This window comes from Pseudophryne corroboree, chromosome 2 (assembly GCF_028390025.1).
Source record: "Pseudophryne corroboree isolate aPseCor3 chromosome 2, aPseCor3.hap2, whole genome shotgun sequence".
Taxonomy (NCBI): Eukaryota; Metazoa; Chordata; class Amphibia; order Anura; family Myobatrachidae; genus Pseudophryne; species Pseudophryne corroboree.
This window is the reverse complement of record NC_086445.1, coordinates 67,730,624-67,752,938: the sequence shown is the minus strand read 5'-3', so window position 1 is coordinate 67,752,938 and position 22,315 is coordinate 67,730,624. Positions and strand designations below refer to the sequence as shown.

The window sequence follows — 22,315 nt, the reverse complement described above, 5'->3', positions numbered from 1 at the left end:
TTGTTGGCCTTAGCTTCTGCTAGACGTGTGTCGGAGTTGGGGGCTTTGTCTTGTAAGAGCCCCGACTTGATCTTCCATGAAGATAGAGCTGAGCTCCGGACACGTCAGCAATTCCTTCCAAAGGTTGTGTTGGCATTTCATATCAACCAACCTATTGTGGTGCCAGTGGCTACTGACTCCTCAATTTCATCCAAGTCCTTGGATGTTGTAAGGGCTCTGAAAATCTATGTGAAGAGGACTGCTCGTCACAGAAAATCGGACTCTGTTTGTCCTGTATGATCCCAAGAAACTTGGGTGGTCTGCTTCTAAGCAGACGATTTCTCGCTGGATCAGGTTCACTGTCCAGCATGCATATTCTACGGCAGGATTGCAGTGTCCTACGTCTGTTGAGGCCCACTCTACTCGTAAAGTGGGTTCTTCCTGTGCTGCTGCCCGGGGTGTCTCGGCTTTACAGCTTTGCCGAGCGGCTACTTGGTCTGGGTCAAACACGTTTGCAAAGTTCTACAAGTTCGATACTTTGGCCACTGAAGACCTGACGTTTGGTCAATCAGTTCTGCAGGAGCCTCCGCGCTCTCCCTCCCCTTCTGGGAGCTTTGGTACATCCCCATGGTACTAATGTGGACCCCAGCATCCTCTAGGACATAAGAGAAAATAGGATTTTAGTTACCTACCAGTAAATCCTTTTCTCGTAGTCCGTAGAGGATGCTGGGCGCCCGCCCAGCGCTTTGTGATCCTGCAGTGGTTACTTTGTTCAGTACTGCTTAGTTCTTGGTTTAGTACTGTTTTGTTACTTGGTTATAGAAGTAATATTGTTCAGCCGTTGCTGATGTTTCAAGCTAGTTAGCTTGGTTTGCCTTGTATATGCGAGCTGGTGTGAATCTCGCCAATATCTGTGTAAAATCCTTCTCTCAAAGTTGTCTGTCTCCTCGGGCACAGTTTCTAGACTGAGTCTGGTAGGAGGGGCATAGAGGGAGGAGCCAGTCTACACTCTCAAACTCTTAAAGTGCCAGTGGCTCCTAGTGGACCCATCTATACCCCATGGTACTAATGTGGGTGCAGCATCCTCTATGGACTACGACAAAAGGATTTACCGGTAGGTAATTAAAATCCTATTTAAAATGGATGACTTATGTAAAATAACCTCCAAGAAAGCTCTGAAGTACCTCATATACGTAAGGGTTTTTGGTTCTCAGCAGTAAACCAATTCAAGGATGCTGCCTTCAGCTAAAATGGCTATCTGCACTCCATAGCACAGCCAGTGGAACACAAAGAGAAACAACTTTTATGTGCTGTCAAGTGAAGTAATGGAAACTTTGTATTAATATTTTTTGTGACTGATGTTAATAGCTCTTTTATAGAAGTGTGTTTTGGGTTTAGTTATTGTTGAAATTTTTTTTTCATAACACATAGGCATCTAAATAGCTGTAACATGAATCACTGAACTCACTTACAAAGCCAATGTGAATATTTAATGTTTGGTGTAATAGTACAGGTTGAGTATCCCATATCCAAATATTCCGAAATACGGAATATTCCGAATTACAGACTTTTTTGTGTGAGAGTGAGATAGTGAAACCTTTGTTTTTTGATGGCTCAATGTACACAAACTATGTTTAATACACAAAGTTATTAAAAATATTGTATTAAATGACCTTCAGGCTGTGTGTATAAGGTGTATATGGAACATAAATGAATTGTGTGAATGTAGACACACTTTGTTAAATGCACAAAGTTATAAAAAATATTAGCTACAATTACCTTCAGGCTGTGTGTATAAGGTGTATATGTAACATAAATGCATTCTGTGCTTAGATTTAGGTCCCATCACCATGATATCTCATTATGGTATGCAATTATTCCAAAATACGGAAAAATCCAATATCCAAAATACCTCTGGTCCCAAGCATTTTGGATAAGGGATACTCAACCTGTATCACAGTTTCCAGCCAACTGGGAACATTATGTAGGAGCAGACTTGAAACCATTGCAAGTACGGACTCTACTCCATATAAATGTACAAAGACATACATTGACATAGCTGGAAGTAACAGAAACATCAGGGGGTGCTCACCCACAGATATAACCCCCGTCACTGTTGTGACTTATGAGTTTCAACCTTTTCATAGACACCCTACACCATACTCAGTCATTGAGGTACATTTACTAAGATAGGAGTTCTATTTAAGATGGGATGTTGCCCATAGCAACCATTCAGATTCCAGGTATTCTAGAAAAACAGACAAAATAACCTGCCCCCTCAGACTGCAGCTCAGGTCCACACTTAGGCCCCCCCCCTCCCCCCCCTTACACAATACAGACAGTACACACGAAGAGTGGTCCTGAAAGCGCTGTCTCTTGAGAAGTAAGATATACTTTCTCCTTCTCTAGTGGTCACTCCTGACAGATATCCACCTTTTTCTCAAAAGTAAAGGAAGGAACAAGACAATATGTTAGGTAAAGGTGGGTTTTCTATTGATAGTGTAAATTCTCCACCAAACACTTACCTCAGAGAAGTGAGATGCATACACATTAAGGTTTTTTGCCATGGGAGTACTTTCTACTAAAGGCACCAAGGATGTAGATCCACCCATACAGTAACCCCTCAAATAAGACACTCACCCAGGACCAGGTATAAATGTTCCTCAAAAGGTATCTTTATGGTGGCTTCTCCGTACCTGGTATATTCCTCCCACAATGAATCAGGCAATTAGTTTTCCTCAAGAAAATGCAATATTTATTCCAGGGTATAGTCCATTAAAAAGTTCACGATCAATCCAAAAATACCAAAACATTTATTTCCACAGTATCCATAAAAAACAAATTAGAAAGCATGAACAAGGCTCTCCAAAAAATACAGGGACAAAAAGACACCACTTCTCTATCTCACCCGGACTGAGAGGAGTGTATGGTGTCCATAACCTAGATGATATTCGGTTAGTCCATGTGCATCAGAGGATCCCCCTTCACCACCAACATGTTTCTGACACAAGGTCCTTCCTCAGATTGGTTGCTATTGGTTGCCCATAGCAACCAATCAGATTCCAGGTATTATCTTCTAGAAGGTGCTAGATAAATGAGAAGTAGAATCTGATTGGTTGCTATGGGTAACATCCAATCTTAAATAAAACTCCCATCTTAGTAAATTTACATCATCATGTTTTATGGGACGTACCTGGTTCTTCTGCGCCTCGGATAGTGCCGATGACATCATAAATCCTAGTGATCTCATTGTTGGTGTGAACATGCATTCTGACCTGCCTGTAATTACATACATGGCACAGATAATTACAACCAGAACCAAAGCATATTTTGATGAATAAAATATAGTAAAACCAGTACTGAGACAGAGTTCTACGTCATCTAGTATATTTGTATGAGGATTCATTTTGCCAACTCCGAAGGCTATCTCATTACAAGACAAACACGAGGGTGATTCAATAAATGAGGTAACAAGACCTCATTGCGTAAATGCATTCAACTCTAACATATACGTATAAGCAATAGTATGGACTTGGTACAGATTATTTTTCCACATAGTCCCCATAATTGTCTAAGAATTTGTTCCAATGGTACACCATCTATCCCAGCATAGCAGAAATCAATGTCAAGCGCCAGAAGCCAGGATATGATGGCTTGCTGAACTTCACTTGAAAATTGCCTTCTACCCAGGTGCTTCTTCAGTGGTCCAAATAGATTCAGTTCATCAGCAATATCACTAGCTTGAATGAGTCTGTCCTCCTGAATCAGGCCTTCAGTTCAGCACAAATTGCCATCTGGATGTGCGTGGCCAACTGAATCGCTGCTCATCCTGATCATCTGTCCTGCCATTAACAAAGGCAGTGCACCAAACCCAAATCTGTTTACGTGACTGGACATTATCACCGAACACCTCTACAAGTTGGCGATCAATTTCAGCTACTGATGTGCCGATTAGACACAGAAATCTGATCACACTACACACCTCAATGTGTGACCATGTGTCCACCAGCACCACCATCTTACACCTGATGTTGAGACAGTATGGCTGATATGAGGCGCAGTCTAATGACCTTGAGTGAAAGCATTTCGTGTACCTGCTCTGGCCTGGTGGGAAATTAGAGTGAAATAGAGTACTTTACACATGAAAGATCTTGCTACCTTACTTATTAAGCCACTCACGTAGATCATACTTACAGCTAGCTATCTGTTAATAGAATATAGGTGGTAGAGGCTAAGCCTGTAGAGCAATTTAAACATGCTTGGGATAGGCATATGAATATCCTTACAAAGAATTAAGGTTCACAAAGGGTTGGGATTACCTAAAGGATAAAAAAGGGGCAGACTAGACGGCCAAGTGGTTCTTATCTGCCTTCAAATTCTATGTTTCTATGTTAATATGTTACATTCTATTAAACATGATTTACCATAAATCTGTCTTCTTGTGAGGTCAGATATCCGTAAATGGAAAATAATAGGAGTTGTTTGCAGCAGTGGGTAATAGTTCTACACATACACACTCTGCAGCCTAAGAGCCATTAGCCTTGGTTATGTCCCATTATCCCCTTGTGAATTCTTGGAGTCATCTAGTGGAAGAGGATAGGCTAGAGATCATTATGGACATAGTGGGACATCAGTAGATGCATATTTGGATCAGCAGTAGTGCCTATAACCAGGGCTGGATTAAGGTTTGTGGGGGGCCCTCGGGCGATTAGCTAGTGGGGCCCCTACCAATAAAATGATCAATATGATAATAACTGGTAATATAATTAAAAATTAAAATGGGTAAATACTCCCAGCACCAGAAATGTGTTGAACAGACTGTAGGGGTTCAGTATGATATCCCGGCTGACGGGATGCCGGCTGTCAGGATCCCGACAGTGGCATCCCGACAGCCATAATACCAATGGCGAGTGCGCTCGCCGTGCTTCGGGCGTGGTGGCAGCTTGCCATGGGTTCTATTCTCCCTCGAGGTGTTGGCATGGACCCACCACCCAAGTGAGAATACCGGGGGCCGGTCGGTATTCAGACCGGGATCCCAACAGCCGGTATATTAACTAAATTCCCTCTGTAGTGCCCCCAGTTCACAATATGCCCACTGCTTCCACACTGGTCATGTACTGAAGGTATGTGTGGGCCCGATAAGGATGGGGAGCCTCCAGATGACCACCCTGGCTACCCTGTTATCCTCTACTACCTAACGTATAAAATTGGGTAGTACAGAATGTAACACAAGGGTGGAAGTCAAGTTTACCTGTTTGAGAACTTTGTTAAAAATCCAGGTCCAACGTTATAAGTGACATTAAGTTTTCCTTTCCAAAAACTTGGTGGCGCTGGACCTCCCATGAGCCTGTAGAAATATAAAAAAAGGTAAATAAACAAGGAGGATTCGCCATATGGCTGGGATAAAAAACATTGCAGACCAGGCACTTTAGTGGTGGAAAGGTGTTGGACCACAGTGCAGTTACTGCAGTTGTCTCACACAGTGGTGGTGGCTTTCCAGCTAGAAAAGCTAGTGGTCCATAAAAACTAAAAACACTCTTCTGCTGACACAATAAATACACACAAGAGACACAGCTCTAAAGATGCGGTAGGCAGTGTTTTCCAATGGAAACGTGTCAAGTGTGGCACGACCCTGAACCACAACAAGATGGATCAGCCATGCTGAGGTGATGACATCACTACTCCCCACTTATAAGTGATGTCTTCAACTTAGGATTTACATATGGGATGTTGTAGTGGGGCTTATGGATATTAGAAGTCAACGAGGAGTTCCGCCATCATGTAAGCCGTAAGGCTGCAGTCATTCATGCCAATCACTATAATAGAAAAGAAGAATTCTAAATTGATGATCAAAATAGGACTTACTTCAGGATTTGTTCTGCATCATGGTATCCTATAGGATGGACCGGAATACGGGGCAGTCCCACTCCTTCGTCCGCATTATATCTATACATAAACTCTGATGGGGAGAAAATTACATTATATAACTATGCAACTCTGCAATGACATTTTATTAATATTGCTACTTTGCATATTTGTTGGCAGTTATAAGGAAACTCTGGGCCTCAAGCAGAAATGGGTGCAAATCTGCCCCAGGCAAACATTAACGCAATGCAAGGGGATTAAAAAGAAATGTTTGTTTTTTTCTAAGCATGCAGGGAAATTACCAGCCGTCTCTACACTTAGCATACAAACACTGTACAGCGTTATTCTTACAACATGGTTTGGCCCAGACGCACCTTCCAGCTGAATTTACTCCAAACCCCAATTATCCAGTTTTGCAATACTTGGGTTATAAGGCTAAAAATACTGGGTAAGGCATTAATAAGGGAACATTGCCAAAGGAACTCTAAGAGTAAACAGAGAAGATTGATATTATACACGTCTTCAAGGGTTGTGCCTATAAAGAGGCAACTGTGGCAGCTGATCTGAGAGAGAACAATGTAAGACACATTTGCAGAATGCGAGAAAATCTATTTCTTCAGCTGTAATCAGGCAGCACCCAGAGATAGGACTCTGCTCACCTATAACTGCTAGACAGCAGCAACTAGCACATTAATAACACAATTTCAATAAAAGTCTGTTGAAAAACAATGCGTTTAATTGGTATTGGTAAATGCAAGCTGAAGACTGGAGGAAATAGAAAATGCAGGTGTCCATAAGAACTATTAGTGCTGTTGGTATCTGGTCTCTAGGTCGACAGGAACTATGTCGACAGTGTCTAGGTCGACAGGAACTATGTCGACAGTGTCTAGGTCGACCACTATTGGTCGACAATAACTAGGTTGACAGGGTTTCTAGGCCGACAGGGTCTCTAGGTCGACATGTTCTAGGTCTACAAGTCAAAAGGTCGACATGAGTTTTTCACAATTTTTTTCTGTTTTTGAACCTTTTCATACTAAACGATCCACGTGGACTACGATTGGAACGGTAATCTGTGCCGAGCGAAGTGGTAGCGGAGTGAGGCACCTTGCCTGAAGCATGGCGAGCGAACACGGTGCACTAATTGGGGTTCCCGGTCACTCTACGAAGAAAACCGCACCAAATTTTTTTTTTTAACTCATGTCGACCTTTTGACCCATCGACCTAGTTACTGTCGACCAATAGTGGTCGACCTAGACACTGTCGACCTAGTTACTATCTACCTTCCATACCACACCCAGTGCTGTTAGTGTACGATTAGGCGCTGTGGCGGCAAATGCAGTTAAAATACCGACTATCAGGATCCCAGCGCCGGAATCCCAACAGCCAGTGAAATACCGACAGATGGAATCCCGACCAACGCAGTGTATACCCACTCTGTTGGTGGTTCAACACCACCAACCAAGTGGGAATATAACCCCTCGTGAGCGGAGCGAGGGAACTCGCTGCCGGGATTCTGACAGATGGGAAAGCCAGCATCCTGTCTGTTGGTAAAATGTACTGATTCCCTGTGGAGGGGATACTACTTTTATTTTTATAGGGCCTTATGTCTTTGAGCAATAATAGGGTCATAGCCTAGGGTCAGTCTCCGAGTGATGCTAGCCAACCTTGTTTAGAATTCTGGAACCTTTTAGTAGAAATGGATGGAGCCACGTTCATTGAGGGTGGCTGCATCACAGGCAGGGGGCTAGCTGCGTGCTTAGGTGCACCTGCTCCTCAGCCCAACTCCGAACGTACCACAGATGCACGCGCATCCCATTTGTTCCTGGCCGGGCACACCTAGTCGCAGACGGAGCCACGATTAGTGTGGATCCATCTGTATAAGCATCTCATCCTTAAAGCATGATGATGGAGCTATACCCTCTCTTTGCAGCATCTGAGAAGAAGAAAAAAAAGTCTCCTAATTTTTGAAACTATTTTTGCACTGGTTCTGAGAAGAACCTTGGTTTTAGGAGCTCCCAGTACGCTTTCAAGATGCAAGTGAAGTCTTGTAACCCAGATAATGTACTGGTCTTACGCGAGTCGGTTTCTGTGGCATCCTTGATGGCTCCCAAAACAAGATCCTCATTAGGGTGTGTATTCTAAATTTGCATGCAAAGTGGGTGTAGTTGTGGGTATCTTATGCTAATACCAGAATCCGTTCAACTAATGTGGGGGTTCCTGCATCTGCAAGTGGAAAGCTGTGTCGCCCACTGATTTTACGCCAGCCGCCACCATCAACATCATTAGTATATGCACTTAGTCAAGCGCCATGCTAAGTGCAAGAGTTCTATCAGGAAAAGGTTTCCCGTCCCCGTATGCACAAATTAGAATAGCACAGAGCTTTGGATACACTCCCATGAGACAGGGCGCAATGGTGCACCCGGAAATTCCCAATTTCATGGAAAGACAGATTGACCAAATTCCATACAACTCAGAGTAGGAAGGACACATGCAACAACTCTCCACCTGTGTCCGTGCACAGAGTTCTGTCCGGCTCATTTACAGCCCCCCCCCTTTTGTGAAATAGGCCCTCCTAGATCAGACTCACTAAAAGCTTGTGTGTGAAATATTTTGAATGATTCTTATTAATACTCTTTCTTGATGGTGAAAGTCTTTCTTCCAGTCCACATCGATTTGAAGCGAATAGGGCTATTCAAAAAAATGTAAGATGGATTTTCTAGGAGGTAATTAAGCATAGGTAACATCTATACAATGCTTAATTGTTATTAGATGTTTTTTCTATATTATTAGTGTTAGTCTCAGACCAGGAGCAGAAGCCCAAACTAGGCTTGCAGGCTCACGAATGTGCCAGGCTTCCCACACATACTCAGGACAGCAAAATGAGGATCTCCAGAAAGACAAGTAGCTCATGTTTGAATACAATATTTATAAATTGCAGCAACAAGTTCTTCTTTTGTCACTGCATTAAGGGGGTCATTCTGAGTTGATCGCAGCAGCAAGTTTGTTAGCAATTGGGCAAAACCATGTGCACTGCAGGGGGGGCAGATATAACATGTGCAGAGAGAGTTAGATTTGGGTGGGTTATTTTGTTTCTGTGCAGGGCAAATACTGGCTGCTTTATTTTTACACTGCAATTTAGATTTCAGTTTGAATACACCCCACCCAAATCTAACTCTCTCTGCACATGTTATATCTGCCCCCCCTGCAGTGCACATGGTTTTGCCCAACTGCTAACAAATTTGCTGCTGCGATCAACTCAGAATTAGGCCCTAAAATGGTTCCGAGTATCCTATAGATTGTAAGCTTGCGAGCAGGACCTTCCTACCTCTGACTGTTTGTTATTACCCAGTTTTATTTTATCATTGTGTCAAACTGTAAAGCGCAATGGAATTTGCTGCGCTATACAAGAAACTGTTAATAAATAATAAATTAGTCTGTGTTATGCAATCTTCCATTCACTCACCTTTAGCAGGATAACCTGGGGTTAGAGGGTCTCCTGCCCCATTCAGGTTCAGGACATTTCCACGCTGGGCGCCACCACCTGGCAAGTTAAAGCCATCAGGATAGGGCTCTACCCCGGGGGCACAGTAATCAGCCGGATCGGAGTACAGGATTATCCCTTTGGCTCCCGCCAGCATAGCATTTTTTACCTACAGAAACAAGTTTGGTACTTATATTGAACACACATATTGAATCTTGGCATTTGTAGTTGGGAAACGGACCACAAAAGGGAGATGAAGAAGATAGCATGGAAAGGCTAATCCTAAACTACATATTGAACTATGCAATAATAATAATAATAATAATAATAATAATAATAATAATAATAATAATAATGTTTATAGCATTTCATATCACACTTTTCTCCCAATACAACTCATAGGATCATTTGTATTATGCCTGGAGAAGTGATAAAGCAGTGATAAGTGCAAGATGATAACGCCCCAGCCAGTCAGCTCCTGTCAATTTACATATTGGAGCTGATTGGCTGGAGCGTTATCACTTTGCACTTATCACTGCTTTATCACTTCTCCAGGCTTAATAAATCTGCTTCATAGTGCTTTACATTTGTATTTACAACACAAAATAAGCTTAGCAGAAAAGAGAACTAAGCATTTGGGTTGTATGTTTTTTTTTTAGGAATAACGGGACATTAGTGAAATGCTGAGTAAACAGGAAAGTCTTCAGTTTGTTTTTGAAGGATTCTAGAGTGGAGGCCTCTTGCACTGTGCGAGGAAGTGAGTTCCATAGAGTCAGAGCCACAAAGCTGAAAGCTCGGTCCCCAGATTAATTTAGGGAGGTTCTACGTAGGTTAGGGTTGCCATCTCATCCCTTTAATACTGGACACATTAATTACACAGGTTCTGCGGCCGATTAAAACCAGGTGAAATGGAGTCTTGAAGTCAGCCAGCCACAGAACCTGTGTAATTAATATGTCCAGAATTAAAGGTATGGCAACCCTATTCTAGGTACTGATAATAGTCCTTCATCTACAGGCCGCAGTAATCAAGTGTGGGATAGTAAATATTGGAATCTGCATCTGGTACCTTGGGCCCTGTTTATGTCAGTTTTGAAAGTCAGTAAGCCAGTCTGGAAAAATATTTGCCATCTTACAGGCAGCCAGTGAAGGTAGTAGAGAATGGGAGTTATTTGTCTGAAACAGAACTGGCTACTTAGAATCTCAGAATGACCTTAGTTGGATATATAAAATAAAAATACTTAATTTAGGAAAAGGAGCCATTTTTCTCCCCATACTGTAGCACTAGGGAAAGAAAGTTCAAATATATTTTGTTTTATATATTTAAGACTTTAATTAGAATTACAAATAAAATGTATATAACTCCTTTCGCTCAATGGTACTAAAAGAACATAGGGCACTTGGTGAGGCAGCCATCTTGGATCCATTCAATTACTGGTTTGTGTGATATTTCACATTAGTCCCTCCCCTACTGGAGCTTGCAGTCTAATTTCCCACCACACACACACAGCCAACTAGGGTACAGTTTTGTCCATAGCCACTTAACCTGCCAGTATGCTTTTTGGAGATGAAACCACTCAACCCATCCAAGGCCATCATTGAAATCGGAGCCATGACCCCAGTGTTGTCAGGAAGTAATGCTAACCACTGTGTAGCTATTTTTTATTTCCAAGTCAGGGGTTTCCAGCTCCACCACACATACATTAGCCAGCCATCCAAGTCACATTTACAGACCCACCAAGACTGGCCTAGCGAAGCAGGATAGCGACTCTTCCGCTGTCATCCACTATCACTGGACACATGATTATCAGTAACTGTTCCAGAGGTATTTTAATTGCTGCCATAATAGATCTGTTGCCGAGATAATCAGTGCTAAAAAAATCAATCACATCTGGTGTCTGCATGCCTTTACTGCACTATGCTTACACACCCTGATCTGCCTGCAAGGGGACACACATATAATAGGCCCTATACACTGGGCGATAATACTCAAAGATATGAACGATCTCGTTCATTAATGAACGAGATACCGTTCATATCTTTGAGTGTGGAGGCACCAGCGATGTACGAAGCGCGGTCCCGCGCTCCTTCATCGCTGGTGCTCCGTCGTCTGTGCATGCAGGCCAATATGGACGATCTCGTCCATATTTGCCTGCACTTCTGTGGAGACGGGTGACGGGGGGGAGTGAAGTTACTTCATTCCCCCCGACGCTGCCCCCCCGCCGCCGGGTCGCCTGTCAGCCGTATCCGCCGTCGGGCAGCTCAGCGGCGGATCACTCAATGTGTAGGACCCTTTAGATACATTCAGCTCAAAGATGCCAATTCAGTTGTGGTGTGCGCCACCTGCTGGTCATTGTTCCTCCAATCAGACGCCCATGCAGAGTTAAGGCTCCGGATTTAGTAGCACAAACCTCTGTTAAGACACGCATTCCACGTGTCTTAACAGAGGTTTGTGCTACTAAACCCGGAGCCTTAACTCGGCATGGGCGTCTGATTGGAGCAACAATTGAACAGCTCCAATAGACGCCCATTGCTAAAGGTGTAAAAACAATTGAATTGGCCCCAAATGGTCTGCCTGCATGTGCAAATGCACCTAAACCTAATGCTAAGTCACCCGCTTTGTGTTTTTCATTATTGACATAGATCCTTAACCTACAGTATCTGATGGTTTTAATTTTTCAGACTCAGAATCTCACCAGGAAAACAAAAAGGGTTTAATTAAAGGTCACGCCAAATCTCACACTAGACTGAACACAGGGTCGGTTCAAGCCCTTGTGGCGCCCCGGGTAAAAATAGGGGCGTGGCTTCATACGGGGGCTTGGTCAATTACGCCCCCATTTGTGCCCCCCGTAGCGCCGCTGAAAGAAAAAATAAACAAAAAAAATACTTACAATCCCCGCTCCTGATTCCCGACCGCTGCAGACCTCCGCCGGCGCCACTCCTCTCCTCGGATCACAGCATAGACAGACACTAGAGGTCAATTATGACCCCTAGCGTCTGTGTCAGTCCCACAATGCTGTGCGGTGCGCGGTGACGTCATCGCACACCGCACAGGCAAAGGTCCTCTCCACGAAGGGAAACTAGATGCGTAGCGTCTAGTTCCCTTCACAGCGGGGGACCAGGGGGAGACACAGCAGGGGGGCACAGTAGCGGATCTTGCCATGGTGCGGCGCCCTCCGGATGGCGCCGGTGCCTCCGGAAGGCGGCATCCCTGGCAAAAGTCCTGCTTGCCCGTGGCAAGATCCGCTACTGACTGAACGCCATCTTTATAAATGTCTGAACTGTTCACCGCAGGCACTGACCAGCTAATAGAACACTAAGCAATGTGCTGACTGGCTTCCTCCCCCTCCACAGCATGATGAGACAGAGTACAGCTGGGACACCCAGGGAAATCATTGCTGGAAGAAACTTGCCAAGTACACAAAAAAAAAAAAAAAAAAAAAAAAGTTAAGTGGAGAGATCTCTCACCTGGTTTATCCCAGTGAGTAGCATACCTCTGCTGCACATTACACGGCCCATCCGTCACTGTGGGATTTACCAAAATTAGTTAGCCTATGTAAAGACATTGGTTCTCTGCAATCTGCAAAATTCACCATTAGGAGCAGCTGTATTAAGCCTGGAGAGGTGATAAAGCAGTGATAAGTGCAAGGTGATAACGCACCAGCCAATCAGATCCAATATGTAAATTGACAGCTAGAATCTGATTGGCTGGTACGTTATCACCTTCCACTTATAACTGCTTTATCACTTCTCAACGATTAATACATCTGCCCCACTGTGAGAAGCCCATAGGGTTCTATTAGGCAACCGCGCGCAACGAAATTTGCTGCGCTATATAAGAAACTGTAAATAAATAAATAGATGGCATGCTCTTTTGGGTTCAAGCTCTGGATCTTGGCACATCCAGGGAATGCGGGCAAACAGCCAAAAACTGTTTTCAGTAGAGATGAGCGGGTTCGGTTTTACTCGGAATTACTCAGGTATTTCGGGTTTTCATTATTGGCTATCCAAAACACGTGACATCCATGATCCAATAAGATGCCGTTTCAAGCCCCGAGTAGATCAGTGTAAAACCGAACCCGCACAGCTTTAGTTTTCAGAGATTTTGCCACATTTATGCATCTGCCCTGTGTCGTTATTTTAGTACGTTAAGCTTACTGTATATTATGTATTATTTCTCTAACGTCCTAGTGGATGCTGGGGACTCCGAAAGGACCATGGGGAATAGCGGCTCCGCAGGAGACTGGGCACAAAAGTAAAAAGCTTTAGGACTACCTGGTGTGCACTGGCTCCTCCCCCCATGACCCTCCTCCAAGCCTCAGTTAGATTTTTGTGCCCGAACGAGACAGGTGCAGGCTAAGGGGCTCTCCTGAGCTGCTTAGTGTAAAAGTTTAAAGTAGGTTTTTTATTTTCAGTGAGACCTGCTGGCAACAGGCTCACTGCACCGAGGGACTAAGGGGAGAAGAAGCGAACTCACCTGCGTGCAGAGTGGATTGGGCTTCTTAGGCTACTGGACATTAGCTCCAGAGGGACGATCACAGGCCCAGCCATGGATGGGTCCCAGAGCCGCGCCGCCGGCCCCCTTACAGAGCCAGAAGAATGAAGAGGTCCGGAAAATCGGCGGCAGAAGACGTCTTGTCTTCAATAAGGTAGCGCACAGCACTGCAGCTGTGCGCCATTGCTCTCAGCACACTTCACACTCCGGTCACTGAGGGTGCAGGGCGCTGGGGGGGGCGCCCTGAGATGCAATAAAAACACCTTTTTTGGCAAAAAATACATCACATATAGCTCCTGGGCTATATGGATGCATTTAACCCCTGCCAATTTTTACATAAAAAAAGCGGGAGAAAGGCCGCCGATAAGGGGGCGGAGCCTATCTCCTCAGCACACTGGCGCCATTTTTTCCTCACAGCTCTGTTGGAGGAAGGCTCCCTGACTCTCCCCTGCAGTCCTGCACTACAGAAACAGGGTAAAACAAGAGAGGGGGGGCACTAAATTGGCATATAAATATATACAGCAGCTATATTAGGGAAAAACACTTATATAAGGTTATCCCTATATATATATATATAGCGCTCTGGTGTGTGCTGGCAAACTCTCCCTCTGTCTCCCCAAAGGGCTAGTGGGGTCCTGTCCTCTATCAGAGCATTCCCTGTGTGTGTGCTGTGTGTCGGTACGTTGTGTCGACATGTATGAGGAGGAAAATGGTGTGGAGGCGGAGCAATTGCCTGTGTTAGTGATGTCACCCCCTAGGGAGTCGACACCTGACTGGATGGTCTTATGGAAAGAATTACGTGATAGTGTCAGCACTTTACAAAAGACTGTTGACGACATGAGACAGCCGGCAAATCAGTTAATACCTGTACAGGCGTCTCAAACACCGTCAGGGGCTCTAAAGCGCCCGTTACCTCAGGTCGATACAGACACAGACACGGACACTGACTCCAGTGTCGACGGTGAGGAAACAAACGTATTTTCCAGTAGGGCCACACGTTACATGATCACGGCAATGAAGGAGGTTTTGAACATTTCTGATACTACAAGTACCACAAAAAAGGGTATTATGTGGGGTGTGAAAAAACTACCCGTAGTTTTTCCCGAATCAGATGAATTAAATGAGGTGTGTGATGAAGCGTGGGTTTCCCCCGATAAAAAACTGCTAATTTCTAAAAAGTTATTGGCATTATACCCTTTCCCGCCAGAGGTTAGGGCGCGTTGGGAAACACCCCCTAGGGTAGATAAGGCGCTCACACGCTTATCAAAACAAGTGGCGTTACCGTCTCCTGATACGGCCGCCCTCAAGGAACCAGCTGATAGGAAGCTGGAAAATATCCTTAAAAGTATATACACACATACTGGTATTATACTGCGACCAGCAATCGCCTCAGCCTGGATGTGCAGTGCTGGGGTGGCTTGGTCGGATTCCCTGACTGAAAATATTGATACCCTGGACAGGGACAATATATTATTGACTATAGAGCATTTAAAGGATGCATTTCTATATATGCGAGATGCACAGAGGGATATTTGCACTCTGGCATCAAGAGTAAGTGCGATGTCCATTTCTGCCAGAAGAGGATTATGGACACGACAGTGGTCAGGGGATGCGGATTCCAAACGGCATATGGAAGTATTGCCGTATAAAGGGGAGGAGTTATTTGGGGTCGGTCTATCGGACCTGGTGGCCACGGCAACGGCTGGGAAATCCACCTTTTTACCCCAAGTCACCTCGCAGCAGAAAAAGATACCGTCTTTTCAGGCTCAGTCCTTTCGTCCCCATAAGGGCAAGCGGGCAAAAGGCCACTCATATCTGCCCCGGGGCAGAGGAAGGGGAAAAAGACTGCAGCAGACAGCCTCTTCCCACGAACAGAAGCCCTCCCCCGCTTCTGCCAAGTCCTCAGCATGACGCTGGGGCCTTACAAGCGGACTCAGGCACGGTGGGGGCCCGTCTCAAGAATTTCAGCGCGCAGTGGGCTCACTCGCAAGTGGACCCCTGGATCCTGCAGGTAGTATCTCAGGGGTACAAATTGGAATTCGAAACGTCTCCCCCTCGCCGGTTCCTGAAGTCTGCTTTACCAACGTCTCCCCCCGACAGGGAGGCGGTATTGGAAGCCATTCACAAGCTGTATTCCCAGCAGGTGATAATCAAGGTACCCCTCCTACAACAGGGAAAGGGGTATTATTCCACGCTGTTTGTGGTACCGAAGCCGGACGGCTCGGTGAGACCCATTTTAAATCTGAAATCCTTGAACACTTACATAAAAAGGTTCAAGTTCAAGATGGAGTCACTCAGAGCAGTGATAGCGAACCTGGAAGAAGGGGACTATATGGTGTCGCTGGACATCAAAGATGCTTACCTCCATGTCCCAATTTGCCCTTCTCACCAAGGGTACCTCAGGTTTGTGGTACAGAACTGTCACTATCAGTTTCAGACGCTGCCGTTTGGATTGTCCACGGCACCCCGGGTCTTTACCAAGGTAATGGCCGAAATGATGATTCTTCTTCGAAGAAAAGGCGTCTTAATTATCCCTTACTTGGACGATCTCCTGATAAGGGCAAGGTCCAGAGAACAGTTAGAGGTCGGAGTAGCACTATCTCAAGTAGTACTACGACAGCACGGATGGATTATGAATATTCCAAAATCGCAGCTGATTCCGACGACACGTCTGCTGTTCCTAGGGATGATTCTGGACACAGTACAGAAAAAGGTGTTTCTCCCGGAAGAGAAAGCCAGGGAGTTATCCGACCTAGTCAGGAACCTCCTAAGACCAGGCCAAGTGTCAGTACATCAATGCACAAGGGTCCTGGGAAAGATGGTGGCTTCTTACGAAGCGATTCCATTCGGCAGATTCCACGCAAGAACTTTTCAGTGGGATCTGCTGGACAAATGGTCCGGATCGCATCTTCAAATGCATCAGCGGATAACCCTGTCTCCAAGGACAAGGGTGTCTCTCCTGTGGTGGTTACAGAGTGCTCATCTCCTAGAGGGCCGCAGATTCGGCATTCAGGATTGGGTCCTAGTGACCATGTCTGTTCCAAGACTTACCGCGGCTGCGTTTGACGGCATGGCGGTTGAACGCCGGATCCTGAAGGAAAAAGGCATTCCGGATGAAGTCATCCCTACCCTGATCAAAGCCAGGAAGGATGTAACCGTACAACATTATCACCGTATTTGGCGTAAATATGTTGCGTGGTGCGAGGCCAGGAAGGCCCCTACAGAGGAATTTCAACTGGGTCGATTCCTACATTTCCTGCAAACAGGACTGTCTATGGGCCTCAAATTAGGGTCCATTAAGGTTCAAATTTCGGCCCTGTCAATATTCTTCCAAAAAGAACTAGCTTCTGTTCCTGAAGTTCAGACGTTTGTCAAGGGAGTACTGCATATACAGCCTCCTTTTGTGCCTCCAGTGGCACCTTGGGATCTCAATGTAGTTTTGGGATTCCTAAAATCACATTGGTTTGAACCACTCACCACTGTGGACTTAAAATATCTCACATGGAAAGTGGTAATGCTGTTAGCCCTGGCTTCAGCCAGGCGTGTCTCAGAATTGGCGGCTTTATCCTATAAAAGCCCTTACCTAATTTTTCATACGGACAGGGCAGAATTGAGGACTCGTCCTCAATTTCTCCCTAAGGTGGTTTCAGCATTTCACTTAAACCAGCCTATTGTGGTGCCTGCGGCTACTAGGGACTTGGAGGATTCCAAGTTGCTGGACGTAGTCAGGGCCCTGAAAATATATGTTTCCAGGACGGCTGGAGTCAGAAAATCTGATTCGCTGTTTATCCTGTATGCACCCAACAAGCTGGGTGCTCCTGCTTCTAAGCAGACGATTGCTCGTTGGATTTGTAGTACAATTCAGCTTGCACATTCTGTGGCAGGCCTGCCACAGCCAAAATCTGTAAAAGCCCATTCCACACGGAAAGTGGGCCCATCTTGGGCGGCTGCCCGAGGGGTCTCGGCTTTACAACTTTGCCGAGCAGCTACTTGGTCAGGGGCAAACACGTTTGCTAAATTCTACAAATTTGATACCCTGGCTGAGGAGGACCTGGAGTTCTCTCATTCGGTGCTGCAGAGTCATCCGCACTCTCCCGCCCGTTTGGGAGCTTTGGTATAATCCCCATGGTCCTTTCGGAGTCCCCAGCATCCACTAGGACGTTAGAGAAAATAAGAATTTACTTACCGATAATTCTATTTCTCATAGTCCGTAGTGGATGCTGGGCGCCCATCCCAAGTGCGGATTGTCTGCATTACTTGTACATAGTTATTGTTACAAAAATCGGGTTATTGTTGTTGTGAGCCATCTTTTCAGAGGCTCCTTCTGTTATCATGCTGTTAACTGGGTTCAGATCACAAGTTGTACGGTGTGATTGGTGTGGCTGGTATGAGTCTTACCCGGGATTCAAAATCCTTCCTTATTGTGTACGCTCGTCCGGGCACAGTATCCTAACTGAGGCTTGGAGGAGGGTCATGGGGGGAGGAGCCAGTGCACACCAGGTAGTCCTAAAGCTTTTTACTTTTGTGCCCAGTCTCCTGCGGAGCCGCTATTCCCCATGGTCCTTTCGGAGTCCCCAGCATCCACTACGGACTATGAGAAATAGAATTATCGGTAAGTAAATTCTTCTTTTAAGGTTCTATGATAAATTATGTTGTGGCTGGCATAGGGGACACCCATCCATAGAATGTTTAAAGCTTTTGCTGGGTCCCCATTGCCGGCAAAGGAGACCATACTACTAACCCCATCTGTACCGCTTATGTAAGACAGCGCTAATTAAAGCTTTCCACTGTTTGAATACAGAACCAACCTCATAAACCCTTTAACAAGTGCTCAATGGGTTATGGCCAGGGGTTAAAGTGAGCCGTAACGGGGCGGAACTGCATTCCGTCAGTTCCATTTCCTTCGGCTCACCTAACCCGATGTGTGCCCTGTGCCGCAGGGAGATGCTGGGCGCCCGCTGAGATTGTGTTACCAGCGGGCGCCCGGCTCTCTCTCCACAGCAGAAGCCGGAGGCAGGAACTCACTACTGAGCATCGGCTTCAGGCTCTGTCAGTCTGCGCTATGGGAGAGACGTCATGATGTCTCTCACACATAGTGCCGAGGAGCGGACGCCAGGAGGACTGCAGCGGTCGGACGCGGGAGCGGGGCTTGGTGAGTATTGTGTTTTTTTTATTTTATATGTTTGAGTGTAAGCGGCGCTTCTATTGGGGGCAAAACTACATCAGGGCTAACTACTGGGGGCAAACTACATGGGGGCAAACTGCATGTGGATAAACTGTATGTGGGTTAAACTACTGGGGGCATTACTACTGGGGGACTAACCTACTGGGGGCTAAACTACAGGGGGGTCATTACCACTGGGGCTAAACTACAGGGGACTAACTGACTGGTGGCATTACCACTAAGTGCATTACTACTGGGGGCATTGTACAGGGGCACTTCATAAGGAGCATCACTCCTGGGGACATAAAGGGCACTACTACTGGAGGCATTGCCACCACTACTATGGGCTCTACATAAGGGGACCTACCACTACAGTGGACATTTCATAAGGGGCGCTACTGATGTGGGCAATATGTGTATTAGGGGTGCTACTACTGTGGGCATTATGTGTATTAGGGGGGCTACTACTGTGGGCATTGTGTGTACTAGGGGTGCTACTACTGTGGGCATTATGTGTACTAGGGGTGCTACTACTGTGGGCATTGTGTATTAGGGGTGCTACTACTGTGGGCATTGTGTGTATTAGGGGTGCTACTACTGTGGGCATTGTGTGTATTAGGGGTGCTACTACTGTGGGCATTATGTGTACTAGGGGTGCTACTACTGTGGGCATTATGTGTACTAGGGGTGCTACTACTGTGGGCATGTGTACTAGGGGTGCTACTACTGTGGGCATTATGTGTACTAGGGGTGCTACTACTGTGGGCATTATGTGTATTAGGGGCGCTACTACTGTGGGCCTTGTGTATAATGTGTGTTATAACATGATAAGGGACACTACTATGTGGTGTAATGTGAATAAGATTGTGCTACTGTGCATTTTAATTGGGAGATCCTATTGTGTGACCACGCCCCTTTATTTTTTAGACCATGCCCCTTTGCCGTGCACAATCCCTTTATTACATGGGCCCAGTGGGATGGGGTGAGTTCCACCACCTCTCTAGGACCACTTTGAGCACTGGTTATGGCTTGTTATTAGATAGAGCCCTTTACATTACATATGGTCATATCTTGTTATTAATAGATTTTATTACCATGTGGCATTTGTAGGTGCTGGTTGGTTTTGCACACCAGGTACCCACATTTTTAACCATGCTGTTGAGGATAGTGACATACACACAGTGGTGCAAGTGGGCGGGTACGGGTGGGTACGGCGTACCCGTAAGAATTTAGCCGTGGGTACGCCGTACCCACACCGACGGGCCGCCGCTTCTCTTCCTTCCCTCCCTCCCCCACGCCGCACACGCCGCTGATGTGAGGGCAGGAGAGGCAGGAGAGTGCAGCCTGCGCCTCTCGTTCCCCTCAGTCTCCGGTGGGTGTTTCAGTTTACTTCAGCGCCGATCCGTGAGCCAATCAGAGCTCGCACCCGCGAGCTCTGATTGGCTCACGGATCGGCGCTGAATTAAACTGAGACACCCGCCGGAGACTGAGGGGAACGAGAGGCGCAGGCTGCACTCTCCTTCCCTCACATGACAGACAGGAGGACAGCGACGGCAGCGGTGAGTAGGGGAGGGGGGCATGTTATACCTGGCACTGGGGGGGCATGTATACCTGGCACTGGGGGCATATCTGGCACAGGGGGGCATATATACCTGGCACTGGGGGATATCTGGCACTGGGGGGGCATGTTATACCTGGCACTGGGGGATATCTGGCACTGGGGGCATATCTGGCACAGGGGGGGTATATATACCTGGCACTGGGGGATATCTGGCACAGGGGGGCATGTATACCTGGCACTGGGGGCATATCTGGCACAGGGGGGCATATATACCTGGCACTGGGGGCATATCTGGCAAAGGGGGGCATGTATACCTGGCACTGGGGGCATATCTGGCACAGGGGGGCATATATACCTGGCACTGGGGGATATCTGGCACTGGGGGGGCATGTTATACCTGGCACTGGGGGATATCTGGCACTGGGGGCATATCTGGCACAGGGGGGGTATATATACCTGGCACTGGGGGATATCTGGCACAGGGGGGCATGTATACCTGGCACTGGGGGCATATCTGGCACAGGGGGGCATATATACCTGGCACTGGGGGCATATCTGGCAAAGGGGGGCATGTATACCTGGCACTGGGGGCATATCTGGCACAGGGGGGCATATATACCTGGCACTGGGGGATATCTGGCACAGGGGGGCATGTATACCTGGCACTGGGGGATATCTGGCACTGGGGGGGCATGTTATACCTGGCACTGGGGGATATCTGGCACTGGGGGGGCATGTTATACCTGGCACTGGGGGATATCTGGCACTGGGGGGGCATGTATACCTGGCACTGGGGGATATCTGGCACTGGGGGGGCATGTATACCTGGCACTGGGGGATATCTGGCACTGGGGGCATATCTAGCACAGGGGGGCATATATACCTGGCACTGGGGGATATCTGGCACTGGGGGGGCATGGTATACCTGGCACTGGGGGATATCTGGCACTGGGGGGGGGGGCATGTATACCTGGCACTGGGGGATATCTGGCACTGGGGGCATATCTGGCACAGGGGGGCATATATACCTGGCACTGGGGGATATCTGGCACAGGGGGGCATGTATACCTGGCACTGGGGGATATCTGGCACTGGGGGCATATCTGGCACTGTAGGGGCATTTCTGTATCTGGCACGGGGGGCAATGTATATCTGACACAGTGGGGGCATTTGTGTATCTAGCACTGTGGGGCAATGTGTATCTGACACTGTGAGGCAATGTATGGCACTCTGGGGGCATTTCTGTATCTGGCACTGTGGGGCAATGTGTATCTGGCACTGTGGGGCAATGTGTATCTGGCACTCTGGGGACATTTGTGTATCTGGCACTGTGGGGCAATGTGCATCTGGCACTGTGGGGCAATGTGCATCTGGCACTGTGGGGACATTTGTGTATCTGGCACTGTGGGGACATTTGTGTATCTGGCACTGTGGGGCAATGTGTATCTGGCACTGTGGGGTTATATGTATCTGGCACTGTGGGGCAATGTATATCTAGCACTGTGGGGCAACGTGTATCTGACACTATTGGGGTCATACGTGTATCTGACACTATTGGGGTCATACGTGTATCTGCCCCTCCCCCATATGTGTACCACGCCCCCATTTTCATTGGCCACGCCCCATGTGGCATTTGGCCACACCCATTTTTTCACAGTACCCATAAGACATTTTTTCTACTTGCACCACTGCATACACACCAGCAGTAGCAGAACAGCCACCACTGCATGGGGTGCTAGTCCCACCACTGCCTGCACCCAGTATCATGTGAGA

At 46.7% G+C, this 22,315-nt stretch overlaps 1 protein-coding gene across 3 annotated transcripts in view; it reads right to left on the bottom strand.

Moving 5' to 3' along the window:
- LOC134999112 (N-acetylated-alpha-linked acidic dipeptidase 2-like) overlaps window positions 1-22,315 on the bottom strand; it is a 197,427-nt gene that overhangs the window by 87,293 nt on the left and 87,819 nt on the right. For all 3 annotated transcript variants that reach the window (XM_063951405.1, XM_063951406.1, XM_063951407.1), the window contains 4 exons: window positions 9,308-9,494; window positions 5,845-5,938; window positions 5,231-5,326; window positions 3,173-3,258 (listed from right to left, as the gene is read on the bottom strand). In XM_063951405.1, coding sequence (XP_063807475.1) covers window positions 3,173-3,258; window positions 5,231-5,326; window positions 5,845-5,938; window positions 9,308-9,494 — 463 coding nt within the window. The remainder of the gene's footprint in view (window positions 1-3,172; window positions 3,259-5,230; window positions 5,327-5,844; window positions 5,939-9,307; window positions 9,495-22,315) is intronic.